The 13909-nt window shown below is 41.3% G+C and overlaps 1 protein-coding gene across 15 annotated transcripts in view; it reads right to left on the bottom strand.

Moving 5' to 3' along the window:
- Window positions 1–13909, bottom strand: part of L3MBTL3 (L3MBTL histone methyl-lysine binding protein 3) — a 165898-nt gene that overhangs the window by 63778 nt on the left and 88211 nt on the right. For 14 of the 15 annotated variants that reach the window (XR_008313957.1, XM_053286383.1, XM_053286365.1 and 11 more), the window contains 3 exons: window positions 9788–9939; window positions 9606–9695; window positions 5308–5384 (listed from right to left, as the gene is read on the bottom strand). Coding sequence is in view for 14 of the 15 variants with exons in the window: in XM_053286383.1 (XP_053142358.1) it covers window positions 5308–5384; window positions 9606–9695; window positions 9788–9939 (319 nt within the window). In the remaining variant the exon portion in view is untranslated. The remainder of the gene's footprint in view (window positions 1–5307; window positions 5385–9605; window positions 9696–9787; window positions 9940–13909) is intronic. The other variant, XM_053286447.1, reaches the window with a different exon arrangement.

Here is a 13909-nt window from a genome sequence, read left to right as displayed (position 1 = left end):
TCCCATATGTCTTGCTGAGAGTGCATCCATATGAACTTTTATGGAGGCATTTAATAGGCCATAGTTCTTTAGATTAGTTAAGTATAAAAGAATCTGTCAGACAGAGACTCTGTAGGGATCAAATCTCTTAGTTGCCGCATAGTGTGTGAATCTCTTCAATTTGCATTTATTATTATTGTCTTGTTGATTCCTTCCTTTCGTTTAAGAGGATGTCATCTAAAAGTTGAGCTTCTATGCTGTCAGGTTCACCACTGGAGGTTGCGGTGGAAAACATGGCCCCTATTTGGGGCAATAGAGTCTGATGGGAAGAAAGATGGTAGTGTTGTCCCTGTGACAAACAGATCAGGATTGGAAACCACAGTTGTCCAGGGCACCACAGGGTGAGTAGAATGAAGGATCTTGCTCATTATTTTGGATAGCAGGTGAAATGGAGGGAAAAGGTAATAGAGGTTTTGCCTCCACGGCATTTGAAATGCATCCTGCAATGAGTCTTTTTTCAGACCTGCTCTGGGAGGAGTAAAGTCTGCATTTCTTGTTTTGTGTTGCAAATAAGTCTATTGGGGGGGATCTCCACTTTTTGAAGAGACTGTGGAGAATCTCCTGTTTTCTCTCTGATTTGCATTATTGGGAGAAGTTCAAGTCCCTGCTGAGAATGTCTGCTAGGGAGCTGTCCACTCCTTTGATGTGAAAGGCCATTGGAGTACACCATGGTGCCGGCTCCAATCCCACAGCTGACTTGTTAGATTGCATAAAGATAGGGTCAACGTCCCCCCTTGACGATTGATACACAATTGTTATATTGTCTAGAATAGATGGATCTGTAGTATGCAGTTTTTAATTAGTGGAAGAAAGAATTTCAGTGCATGTAGCACTGCTAGTAGCTCTAGAACGTTTAAGTGTAGAGAACTTTGTTGTGGGGTCTATTTCCCTTGAGCATGGTATCTTGTACAATGGGCTCCCCAACCTTTTAATGACGTGTCTAACAGTTATTGGATTTGGAAGGTGAAAGGCAACACACTTGGACAGAGACGACAGTTTGGTCTAGAGATGTGCAAGCTGGCTTGCTTCAAACCAGGCTTGAAATTGAGGTGGCCCAGTTCGAGCAGTCAGAGTTCAAACTGAAATGGCCCCCAAAGGGGGGTGCTAGTCCAAATTTGAACCAGACCATCCCCTGGTTCAAAGAACTGGCTTGCGGAGTATGCTTGTAACCCACCCATTCCCAGCAAGGATTACCTGTTACAAGTAAAGGGGGATTCCCTAGTAATGTGGGGCAAGTGGGGGGAGAGAAAAGACTGCTTTTTACCTTTAGCAATCAGGTTCCTCCAATCCACCCACACCCTGCAGGCTTCTCATGACGGGCTGGGCTGGCTGGCAAGGCAAATGGCAGAGACCCAAACCAGGCTGAAGCTGGCCCTGCATATCATTTGGGAGGCGGGGGGGGGAGCCACTGCTTCCTGTGCTGCCCAGGCACCTGATTGCTAAAGGTAAAAAGGAGACTTTCTCCTGCCCCCCCCAGCACCCCACATTACTAGGGAACACCCTTTATTTGTAAGGGGGGGTGTACAATCATGTGTATAATCAAGAGCCTTCTGTCCTTTGGGAGGCAGGCCCTTTTCATTCTTGTGTCCAAAACACCCCTTACGTATTGTATTCTCCTGTTGTAGGTTTGACTTTTTCCATTTCACCTGGATTCCAAGTTCTTTAAGAAGATCTACGATATATCGAACCTGGGAGCTTTAGATTTTCTTGTTGGGTGAAGTCACCACCCAGTCGTCTAGATATGGAAAGATGGTTATACCTTGAGTCCGTAGGTATTCTATTATTGTGCTCAAACATTTTGTAAATATGTGAAGCACCACAGATAGGCCAAAGGAAAGTATGGCATATTGGAAGACCTGAGATCCCAGGGTGAACCTCAAAAATTTTCAGTGACCTGGTATTATCCCTATATGAAAATAGGCATCTTTTAAGTCCAACGTCACAAGCCATTCTTCCTTGGCTAGCAGGGGAAGAATGCCTTGTAAGGTTATCATTCTGAATTTCCTTGTTTTCACAAACTTTTTTAGTTGATGTAGGTCCATGATGGGATGGAGACCTTCATCCCACTTGGGAATCTGAAAGCATCTCAAGTAGAAACCCATCCTTTAATTTCTTTGAGAAACTGGTTCTATTGCCCCCTTTTCCAGCAAAGGTTGAACCTCTTCAACCTTTAGCGTAGCGTAGGGGTAGGTGTAGTGTAGGAGTGGGGTAGGTGTATTTTTCCCCTGAAAAAACAGGGAGGGTGGTGAACCCAATGGCATATCCTGTTGTTATAACACTCAACACCCATGCATCTGATGTTATGCAATGCCATACTTTGGAAAAGTGGACAAGCCTGATATCTGAAGAGGTTTCTAAATGAGGGAGGCAGTTGACCAAGGGTACAAAGATTTTGTTTTGTTTGATCTTGCTGTTGCATTCTTTGGTTTTTTTCCTGACCAGAGGGCTTTTTAAGGTTGTATCTGAAATATCTTCTGTAGTCTCTAAAATCAGACTGTTTGTATTGAAATTTTTGTCTACTGTAACCTTTGAATTTCTGAAGTAGGAATGTTGGGATGGAGTAGAAGTAAACGTCTTTTCAGTGTAACACGATTTTTTCATTTTCTCCATGGTCTCATCAGTCTGTGAGCTGAAAATACCCTCATAGGAACAGAGGAAACTGCCTTCTACTGAGTCAGACCATTGGTACATCTAGCTCAGTATTGTCTTCACAGACTGGCAGCAGCTGCTCCAAGGTTGCAGGCAGGAATCTCTCTCAGCCCTATCTTAGAGATGCCAGGGAGGAACTTGGAACCTCAGATGCTCTTTCCCAGAGCCGCCCTATCCCCTAAGGGGAATATCTTATAGTGCTCACATGTAGTTTCCCATTGAAATGCAACAAGGGCAGACCCTGCTTAGCAAAGGGGACAATTCCACCAAGGAATTTGGTGGTGGATGCTTGAAAAGAAAAGGGCATGATTCTCCCTGAATCCTATAGAAGCCTTCTAATTTCTTGGAAGCTGAGGTAAAGGCTGATGGGGTCTCCCAAGCCAATTGACAGAATTGGCAACATAGTGATGCTGGTTGTGCAACAGAAGAACAGGACATGAAGACACAGACTGGATCTTTCACCTCTTGGGTTGGTGTTTTCAATTCCAAACCAGAATTTTAGCCATTTCTGATACTTGGATATGGCAAGGTTTTGTTTCTTCCATAGATGTGTTAGATAGTTGGTTGGGTACATTTTCGTCTGGTGAAGGACCTGAGGGATTTTCTGTTTGGGCATAGCCCTCATCAAAATCACTGGAGGAATCATGATAATCTGAATTTTCCTTTTCCTTATCAGGGGACTTTCCCAAAGGCACTGTAGAGAGTTGGATGATTTTCACATCAGGGCTTTTATGGTGAATTTGACCATCCCTTTGAGAAGCTTCTTTCACAGGTCATAGCAGTTGAGCTGGTACTGAAAGTCTTTTAAAAGAAAATTCCCTGTTTTTGCTTTTTCATTGTCTAGGGTCTTTAAGGTTATCACTTTTTTTCAGGGTTTCCTCACAATTTCCTGGATTTTCACAATCTGTATTTATTGAAGACATAAGACAGTGCAGGTGATGGAAACAGTTTAAAGCCACATACATAGCCAGGGTCTAGTGCCCCCGGTGAACTCCAATAATCAACTAGGCATCCCATGGATAAATAGGTTGGGACTGAGTAGTGGTATCTCTCTCTCTCCAATGAAGGTTTGGTGTATATGAGGGAGAGGACATAGGTGTCACTCTAGCTGGAGATGCTGAAGGAGTTTTTGGTATAAGAGTTGCTTCCATTTCTTCATCTCCATCTAAATCGTGCATTGAGAAACCTCTGAAGGTAGATCCTGATGGGGTGAGTTGTATATAAACCATGAATGACCAAATTCTTTGAAGTAGTCTTATCTGGCACAGGTGAAGTCAAGGAGGTTCTTTAGAAAATTGTCCTTTTAAATTCAAATTAGAACCTTTGTCCTGGTAAGAACTGGTTGGGGAATTCTCAGGCAAGAAATTCACAATGATAGGTGAAGCATGAGAGGCGCCTGCAACATCCTGTTGTGGTGTTGCTTGTGTCTTTGAAATTGATGGAGATGAACTTGGGATGAGGATTGTTGATGTTGGTGTTGACGCCATTGTTGATATTGAATGCAGTGTGCTATAAGTAGCAGCGGTCGATATTGGGGTCAGTCATGAAGTTGTACCTGATACCGAAAATGACGCCATTGTTCAAGGGGATACTTGCGTTCTTTGAAGATCCATTGGAAAGACTTGAATTGAAGAGGTCGAGGAAGTATTGGGAGATTTCCCCAAACCCGGTGTCATATCCAGTGTGATAGTCGATTTCAAAGATGTGGAATGAAGACTGAGGAGCTGAAGAATTCTTCTGTAGAGCATTGTGAGGGAACACAGATCACCTTAAAGATCAGCTGATTACTGGCCTATGTTGAACATATTACAATGCATTCCACTTATAAATTCTCAGCTACGAACAGACTGAACCCATTATTGTAATGGAACAAAAAGTATTATGAAAATCCTGCTGTGGCTTTGAGAATGTAAGCAACAGCAACTGGGAGGTCTGAGCATTTCAGCTTTAACATGTTACTGTTTATCTTTAAAGCTACTATACAGAGCCAAGTACGAATTTGACCTAAAAAATCCCCACCATTATAAAAAGCAGAGAAGAGCTTCATATCAAGTGACATAATGGGGCTGGGGGAGGGGGAGAGAACACTGTCACTGTGGGAAAGTCAATTTAAGCTTTCTGTGTCTATAAATGCATACTGTTAAAAGGTGACAGCTTTAAAAGCATTGCTTCTCCAAGATTTGACTCATAATATGCTCTAACAGTTTAAATATTTATAGTAAATGTAAAGGCTGATAAATAGATTTGAATGCTGTAATTTGATAGTCCCAAAAAGATGTTTCCTGATTTCTTAAGATTTTTTATTATTTTCATTTGCTAGTTATTACAGTTTTCTGTTACAAAATACCTAATATGCATGGTGATCGCTTCACTTTATTCATTTGTCTTTGTATAATCTTCTTATTCAGTCAAGTTTAACATAAAATTAAGACCTTAATTAACTTACATCAAACAAATGGGACAATTTTCAAGAACTGAGTTTGTCCTGTATACAATATATCAATTCTTCCAGTGTAATCTCTGCAAACTCAGATGAAGAGGAGAATCCTACACCCACCCTAATAATTTCTCATTAGTCTTGTGAATCAAATGTGTACATATATGCTGTTTCATACAAACCTGGAGGAGTAACCAGGGTCCTTTTGTGTTCTTTACACCATCCAATTGGATGAATATGCGGACTAGCTGCTTCACACCTGCAGGGGAAACACTGCTTCTGTTATTTTCTGTTTCGGTAAATGCCTTAATTGCTACTTCAGTTCCATCTAAAGCAGATTATGGCCTATAGAACACACATGAACATCTGGGATTGCTTGCTAAATGAGAAGTGTGAACAAGGTTTACTGCTGTAATCCTAGGCCTATGTCATGTCAAATGACTTCTCAGATAAATTTGATTTCAGCACAATTATACTTTTAGAACAGGCAGCAAAACTTACATTTGCGGGGGGGGGGGAAGGGAAAAAAGGCTAAAAATTGGGGTAGGATTACAAAACCCATGAACAAAAGATACAAACCCATATTTTTTCCCTAAAATTACTCTAGCTGCTCACACACACCTGACTATAATTTGTAGCCCAAAATTTTTTAAAAGAGCAAAATGTAGTGAGGCTTTCCTGCTTTGTCACCTTATAAATGCATTTTAATTAGTACAGGTGACCTTTAACATCAATGTTTTTTTAACATACTAAAATTCAATAAGGGGAGACAAAAGAGGAATGGGAGGGCAAATTGAAGAATATACTCTCAACAAAAGACCTTTATAGCACAAAAAGAAATTAAAGATGGTATACAGAAAATAAAATAAAAGACGTTTTGGTGTAACACACCATCATCAATTAAACAAACAGATGTGCACAGATAAAAACCTCCTCCATTCCCCAGCTGTTAAATTCCATAGATCTGATAACATTCTGTTCCGTGACTGGTGGAGAGATGAGGTGTGTGGGGTGGGGATAACCTGATTTTTTTCTCAAAGGCTAATGAACCTAATAGCATCAGCCAGTGCCGCCCAAGCATTAATATGTGGTCTCAGTTTCTCTATAAATAATGCTTCCTCTATTTTCTGTTTTTGTAAATTTCTTTCAATCCCCCAAATAGATATTTTAGTAGGCACTATTCTGCCTTCATACTTTTTTCTCATATGCATTGTCCAAGGTTTTGTTCTCTGTGTACAATGCCTCATATCTGCTAGGTGTTCTTTATATCTATCCTTCAGTGGCCTACCGTATTTTCCAACATAGAATGAAGTACAACCTAAGCATTGAATTTTATATATTGCACTTTTCTTCCCACAATTTCCTTCCCTCCGTTCACAAATCTCACAATCTTGTACACATCTCCTATCATACAACCTGGAGTTAACTAACAGTTGTTTTAGTGTCATTGGTGCTGTGCAAACTACATTCACTTTAATTCCTTGTTTTTCCAAGATTCTCTGGGTTTGCCATGTAAATCTGTCAGTGATGAATGGTATTTCAAATACTGGCAAACCCTTAATGAATCTAGCTCTTCATAGAATATACATATTATATCTATATTCATAGAATATACATTTATTTCAGTACATAAACTTAAGTGTGATACTAGAAGAGCTTGGGGACTAGAGGACTGTGCCAAAGGCTTCATGATAAAGATGGGGGCCTATTTATAGGCCTCGGTTTATAAGCCAATTTGCTCCTGCTGTTCTGTTATTTATTGATTTTTTTAAAAAAATTGTATTTAAGATCTTGTGAATTGCCTTGAGAATACTTCATATGATAAGACAGAATAGAAATATAAGCATGACAGAACAGTTCTAATAACTTTAATGGGATTACTCTTCAGAATGTACTTTGAATCAGGGCTCAAATTACAGAGGGAACATTCCCAATTCCTTTTGTGGTGATTCCTTTAGCTAATGTCTTTAGATAGCTGTGTGAGGGGGCATGATTTAGCTAAAATGGAGGGCAGTGGTGGATTTGAGCACTGTTTTAAAGACTGCAATATACTGTATATATCTACTTCTTACTTGATTTTACCATTATACTATCAAAGCAAGGTATATCTTTTACGGATTTGAGAATGGATGTAACATTATCAAATGCTTTTGCAAAGTATATAATGGCTGACATTCACAGCAACAAACCACTTGCGGAAGGACTTTATGCACTAGCAAGTATAACTTGTGTTCCAGACCAGTGTTGTGATACTGCAGGCATGCTTGTAGTTGAACAGTTGAGCAACTGTGGCACACCTCTTTTATTCAATGGGAACTTCTGCATAAGAGCATAGCACTCCTTTGCAATTCCTTGCAATCCCTCTTTTTAAGCCATCCTCTTCAACAGTACACAACAGTCCTTGTTCTACACGTGGTTCTTTGCTTTGGATGTTGGGCAATGTCAGCAGTGTTAAATAAGAGAGAGTATATACTGCCTGGTCTAAAAATTAGTATGCACTGTTTCTGTAAATAAGTACAGAGCAGGATTTCAATGGACATTTGCATTCCCCCCCGCCCCCTTGAATCTGTGCCTGTTAGGAGCGGATACCATTTTTCTAGGAAAACTGCAGCACATGTGTACACACACGTACACACACACACACACACACACACTCTCTTTCTTCTTTTATGAATTAGCTGGTGCAATTCCATACTGCTGAGAAAACATGCATTCTCATAGCCCTGATGCACACCTATAAAATGTATACCCAAACTTATCTATAAATGTCAGTTAAAATGACTGTCTTTCAGTACTCCCTGTTCTTTATAATTCAGGATACTGCACTAGCAAACAATTAACATAAAGGAATTTCTGTCTGCACAATTTCCCCCAGAACCTACAATATTCTGACAAATTCCTATTTAGTAAGATCAGTCAGTAATTAACACATGTCATCTTATAGCCCCATCTAGTGTCCTGATGTGGACTTCAGTGAACATATGCCTTGTGTTATGTGTTTAGAGTGTCTCCAGCTCGAAACAAAATGCCCTTTAAATAAGGGCTTGTTTCAAGCTCAGAACAAAACATCATTTCAATTTGAAACATTTCAACATTTTGAGCACCATTTTGGAGGCCTGTTTTTCCCTTGCTGATTGGTTTCCTGGCACTGGCTTCCAACTGGCTAGCGATCTCCTTGCTTCTTGGTTGGTTTGTTATCATACAAATTAAGTGTTGTGCCCCCATTGGCGCATTTACTGTGTACTTCTCAGTGTTTTTCCAAGCAGGGTTGAAAATGTGTTTTTGCAATGCAACACTTGTGTGTGCACTCTGTGAATGCAGCTTGTTCCGGCCATAGGGAACAATGGGGAAACTCAAAATACCCCATTGTTCCCCATGGGTATTTCCTAGGGACACCAAAGTGGGTTGTGTGTAGGGCATGATGGGTGCTACCTACCACACAACCCACAAAAGAAATGGGCAAGTGGGCAATTTTAAACAAATTTTAGCCTTTCCCCCCAAACTCCAATAGGATCATATATATAGCATAGCTGTAACTGAACAAGGTGCGGCAAATATCCCCGGGCCCCTGAGGAAAGGTGAGGGGGTGCTGGTTGGGCAACAGCTTGCTCTCCCCCTCCTGCCTCCCCTATTCATTGGCAAGTGAGACAAGTCCTCTCCAGGAGGAGAGGGAGAAAAGTGTCAGGCAGCATCCTTCACTCCTCCTGACACAGAATGAGAGTATGTAAGCGGTGTGTGAAAATGTCTATGTGTGTAGGAATGTGTGATATTTGCAGAAGAACAAGAGGAAGGGTGTTTTGCTTTTCTGCAAGTCTTTATAGTTCATCTGAAGGGAAAACATGTCTGGCGGGAAGGAGAAGTAGTCAGGGGACTTGAGGGAAGGCAGGGATCAAGCTTCACTTCTTGCCCCAGGACCCACTCCAACCTTGGTATGTCCCTGCCCCAAGTTGGGTGGTCATCCAGAGTGGTGGGCAAGTTGAGCAGTCATTCAGAGTGCTTACCTGAAGTTGTTAAACTAACCCAGACAACAATGATAAACCATGGGGTGTGACAAAGGCACTCTTCGCTCAGGGCCAGTGTTCCCTCTAAGGCGTGTGCACGCTCACAAGTTTTTGGATGTCCACTCAGTTAATTTTAGATCCTGCTCAGGTTGAATCAGAAAGACCCCATTCTGAATGCACATGCGCACACACTACCTTGATACTGCTACCCAGAACAAAACTCATTCCGCACACAGATGAACAAAACTTGAGAGAACACTGCTCAGGGCTTTATTTATCTCAGGGTCAGTCCTGCAAGATCTGTCTATATAATTTCATTGTCTTGCACCAAGAACAGAATTATTAATTTGCTGAGCGATTATGTTTTTGGATGATTATATGATTAGACTCTGAAATATGACAAATAATTTCTTCAGGGCATTAAAAAAGACCTTAGAAATTTTAAGTTTCTGGAGGGACACATAAACATATGTAATCACCTGGCCACTGCACACTGCTGAACCGCTACTATCAATGGCCATATATCTATGGAAATTCTGATAAACAGGGAGTATAGTTCATGGCAACCACTGCAGAGGTGGAAAAAAGGACAGATCTTTCCAAAATTCAAAACATAATTATGATTCAATACATCATACTTAAGAAACACACACACACATACCAATAGTCATAGCTCTCATCCCAGTTGTCAAAATGAACCAGGAAACGATTGTCCACCATGTCAGTAACTGTAGCAACACATATAAATGCAGGGTTCTTTTTGTCTACAGCTTCAAGCTTCATCCCCACTCGAAACCCTGATGGAATCACTGTCTAATCAGACACAGGTTTTAAAATAATGATTAGTAAGGAGCTGGGTTTTTAAATTGCATTAGACATTACTGGCAACGCTAAAGGCATGTTCAGACTTAATGCAGAACTATGGATTATTTCATCTGTGGTTAGTTTTAGCATCCAAACCTGCACCAGCTAACTAACCACAGTTTATTCTGAGAAGTCTAACCAAGATCTACGTATACCAAAGGTTGGAAGTTGGTTTTCAACCTTAGTTTGTTCTAACCATGTATAATATCTGAACTTGCCTTATATAAAACAGAAATAAAGGAATACAGATTAAAAATAAGTCATAATAAGTTTCTTGACTATCCATAACCAATATTCTTGCTATGGAGGAAAAGAGGAGGACCAAGAGTATGGAAGAGCCAATTAATGGCACACAAATGCCACTTTTTTAAAAAGGTTGTTTACCTATAACAGGTGATCGTTTGGTGTTCAGGTATCATTCATATCATGGGTTATGCACCTGCACAGTAGCCCCATGGAAGGATTTTCAAGCTCCCCGAAGCACTCTGTAGTTCTGCCCTTTGCATGGCAAGCATGCTCTGTATCTTTAGCAGCAGAGAGACCTTTTGCTCAGTTCCCGATCGACTGCCGTGAAGATTGACTTTCTTCAGCCGAATGATGAGGTAAATACATAAGCAGAAACATCCGATAAGCAGGGAGGTCAGGCAGGTGTTGTGAATGATACTGAATCACCAAAAGATTACCTTACAGGTAAGCAACCTGTTTATCTTTGTGGTGATCAGGTATCCTTCACAACATGGGTGAATGAGCTCTCCACAGTAGGAGGACTGGAGGATGTTTCTTAAAGAACATTCTTTGGTGCAGCCCACCCAAAATTGGCATCAGCAACAAAAACTAAGTTGAAAGACCAAGTGGCAGCCTTACAGATATCAGTAAAACTTATCCCTGATAAGTGAGCAGCAGAGGCAGCCATGGCTCTGGTAGAATAAACCTTAACTATGTTTGGAGGTTGCACACCTTGCTTCCTGTAACAAACCAGTTAGAAAGACTCTGTCTAGAGATTGGTTGGCTCTTGCCCCTGGAGGCAATAAAGAGTCTACAAGTCTTCCTAAAGTCTTTAGTTCTGTCTGTGTAGAAGAGGAGTGCTCTACAGACTGCTAAAGAGTGGAGTGGCCACTCCAAAAGGGTGGTAAAGGTGAAGTGTGCAGTCGAGTCGGTGTTGACTCCTGATGACCACAGAGCCCTGTGGTTGTCTTTGGTAGAATACAGGAGGGGTTTACCAGTTAGGATTCACAAAAAAGGAGGGATAATGACCTGGCTGATATAGAAGTCAGAAACTATTTTAGGTATGAAGGAAGGGTCTGTTTTAATATCAACCTTATTGGGGTAAAACTTTGTGAAAGGGGAATCGATTCTCAAAGTGGTAAGTTCACTGATCCTTTGTGCTGTGGTGATAGCAATAAAAAAGGCTGCCTTTAGAGAGAGCAACTTAATGGATGTTGAAGGTAGAGGTTCAAAGGGGGGCTCTGTTAGTGTAGAAAGTACTAAGGAGACTCTCCAAAGTTCAATTTATTTTCTAATCGTTGATTCCTTTAAGAAACCTCCTGCAGTCCATGTGAGAGAATAGTGACTTGCCATCCCAACCTACATGAACTGCAGATAGGGCTGCCATTTGAAATTTTAACAGATGAACTGGAAAGGCCTAAGCATTTCAGCAAGGTAAGATATAGGAGGACTTATTGTATAGAGGCTTGTAAGAGATTAAAACCTTTGGACTCAGCATAATTGGCAAATCTTTTCCATTTACAGTTGTAGTTTTGTCTTGTGAAAGTTTTCCTCTCATATAATAGGATATTGTCTAGAAGTTCAACTTCAACACAGCCAAGTTCAGGGTTTGAAGGAAGATTTGACCTTTATTCCGAGACAGAAGGACAAAGCATTAAGGGAATGCTGTAGGAGGAAAGAGAATCAAGGTTGCCTCAGCCACCATGGGGTAAGTATGATGCACTTTGTTTTGTGTTGAAGGACTTTGCTGAGTACCCTGGACAGTAGAGGAAAGGAAAGAAAGAGGTAAAATATGTGTTTCCTCCAAATAATATGGAAGGTATCCCCCAGAGACTGCTTCTCCACTTCTGCTCTAGAGAAGAAACAATCGCATTTCTTGTTGGTCATGGATGCAAAGAGTCTCCTTGGAGAGTTCCCCAATGAAGGAAGAGATCGGGGAGAACAATCGGGGAGATTGTTTTTCTGCTCAGAATGTTCACAAGTAGGGTTGCGCGTTTTGTATTTTTTCTGTTTCGATTTGTACCAAATCCGAATCAACTCCATTTTGTATTTTGTCCGAAATTAAGCCTTCCGAATCACCCCAGTTTTGTTTTGTATCCGAATTAATCTGAATCCGAATTAATTCAGATTTAAAAATGGGTCACATGGTCAAAAGAGTGGATGGGGGTTATAGTGCCCAATGAGTGGAAGCTACCACAAAAATTTCAAAGGAATTGGGCAAACTGCTGATCTTTGGTTAATTTTTGAAGTTTGCGCCTTTCAGATTTTCCCCATGGGGTATGATGGAGGTTTCAAGAAAGGTATAGTTTCACGTGGGGGGAGGGGTGGCCAGAGTGGAGTGTGGTTCGTGGTAGTGCCCAGCTGATACAAGGAAGTCACCACAATTTTTTCAGAGGAATTTGGCAAAGGGCTGATTTTTAAAGAATTAATGAAGTTACATGTCTTTCAGATTTTCCTCGTAGGGTATAATGGAGGTTTCTGCAGGCCGATAACTCCACTTGAGGGGCACTGGGGGGGCCCAGAGCAAGTGATGGCATAGTGCACATACGGTACCAACCACCCACATGGGCTGCCAACCCATGAAGTACAAGGTTTTGTTGTTCTAGAGGTGTTCTAAGAGTAGATTCTCTAGTAGCATATGAAAGTGGATTCATGGTTTTTCATTAAAAAATCTCATTTGCTACCAGAGAATCTAAACTCAACACCTCAGAAACAACAAAGTCCAGTACCCCAATGGGTTAGCAATCCAGGGGGGTGGTTGGCACTCTGTGCACTACACCACCACTCGTTTCGGGCCATCCCAGTGCACCCCAGGTGGAGTTATGGGGCTGCTGAAACCTTCATTATTCCCTATGGGGGAAAATCTTAAAGACGCGTAAACCTCAAAAATTCCTAAGAAATCAGCCCTTTGCCCTATTTGTAATCTGGGTGCACCACCCTTGGGGCACTGCCACGCAACCCACTGTTCTGCCCCTGAAGGCCCACATAAACAAGCTGAAAGAGTGAAGAGAATGATGAACAACAACGACACTTAATTTTTTGGCACAGTTATTTGAAAATTTTGCAGCAGGTGAGAGCCTGTCCCTGTGGCACTAGCACAGCAGCACAACTCATTTGTGGATTCAAGCAATCTTTCAATAAAAACACTCCCTCCCCATGGAACGGTGACCACAGGTCATTTGAGATAGCAAGATAGACCAATGAGCCAGCGTGGTGTAGTGGTTAGAGTGATGGACTAGGACCGGGGAGACCCGAGTTCAAATCCCCATTCAGCCTTGATACTAGCTGGGTGACTCTGGGCCAGTCACTTCTCTCAGCCTAACCTACTTCACAGGGTTGTTGTGAGGAGAAACCTAAGTATGTAGTACACCGCTCTGGGCTCCTTGGAGGAAGAGCAGGATATAAAATGTAAAAATAATAATAATAATAATAAAACAAAACTGCCTTGATACTATGGAACAGCTTCAAATGTTCATTTAACTGAAGTGGAGTGAGCTGTAGCCCAAACAAATCAGCCTACAGTTCAGAATTGTTGAAATTTATCATCACTGCATTTAAGAAAGTGCAAAACCATGGATCATGGTTACAAGAAAGAGAGAAGCAACTAAGATTCCTGGGGATGTCAATAAATTGACAGGGATATTCCCCACCCCTACTCTTTTTGTCTCCTGTAGTCCCATGTGGATTACCTCTC

The sequence above is a fragment of the Hemicordylus capensis genome, chromosome 1 (genome assembly GCF_027244095.1).
Source record: "Hemicordylus capensis ecotype Gifberg chromosome 1, rHemCap1.1.pri, whole genome shotgun sequence".
Lineage (NCBI taxonomy): Eukaryota > Metazoa > Chordata > Lepidosauria > Squamata > Cordylidae > Hemicordylus > Hemicordylus capensis.
The sequence above is the reverse complement of the archived record's forward strand: the minus strand, read 5'-3'. Positions and strand labels throughout refer to the sequence as shown.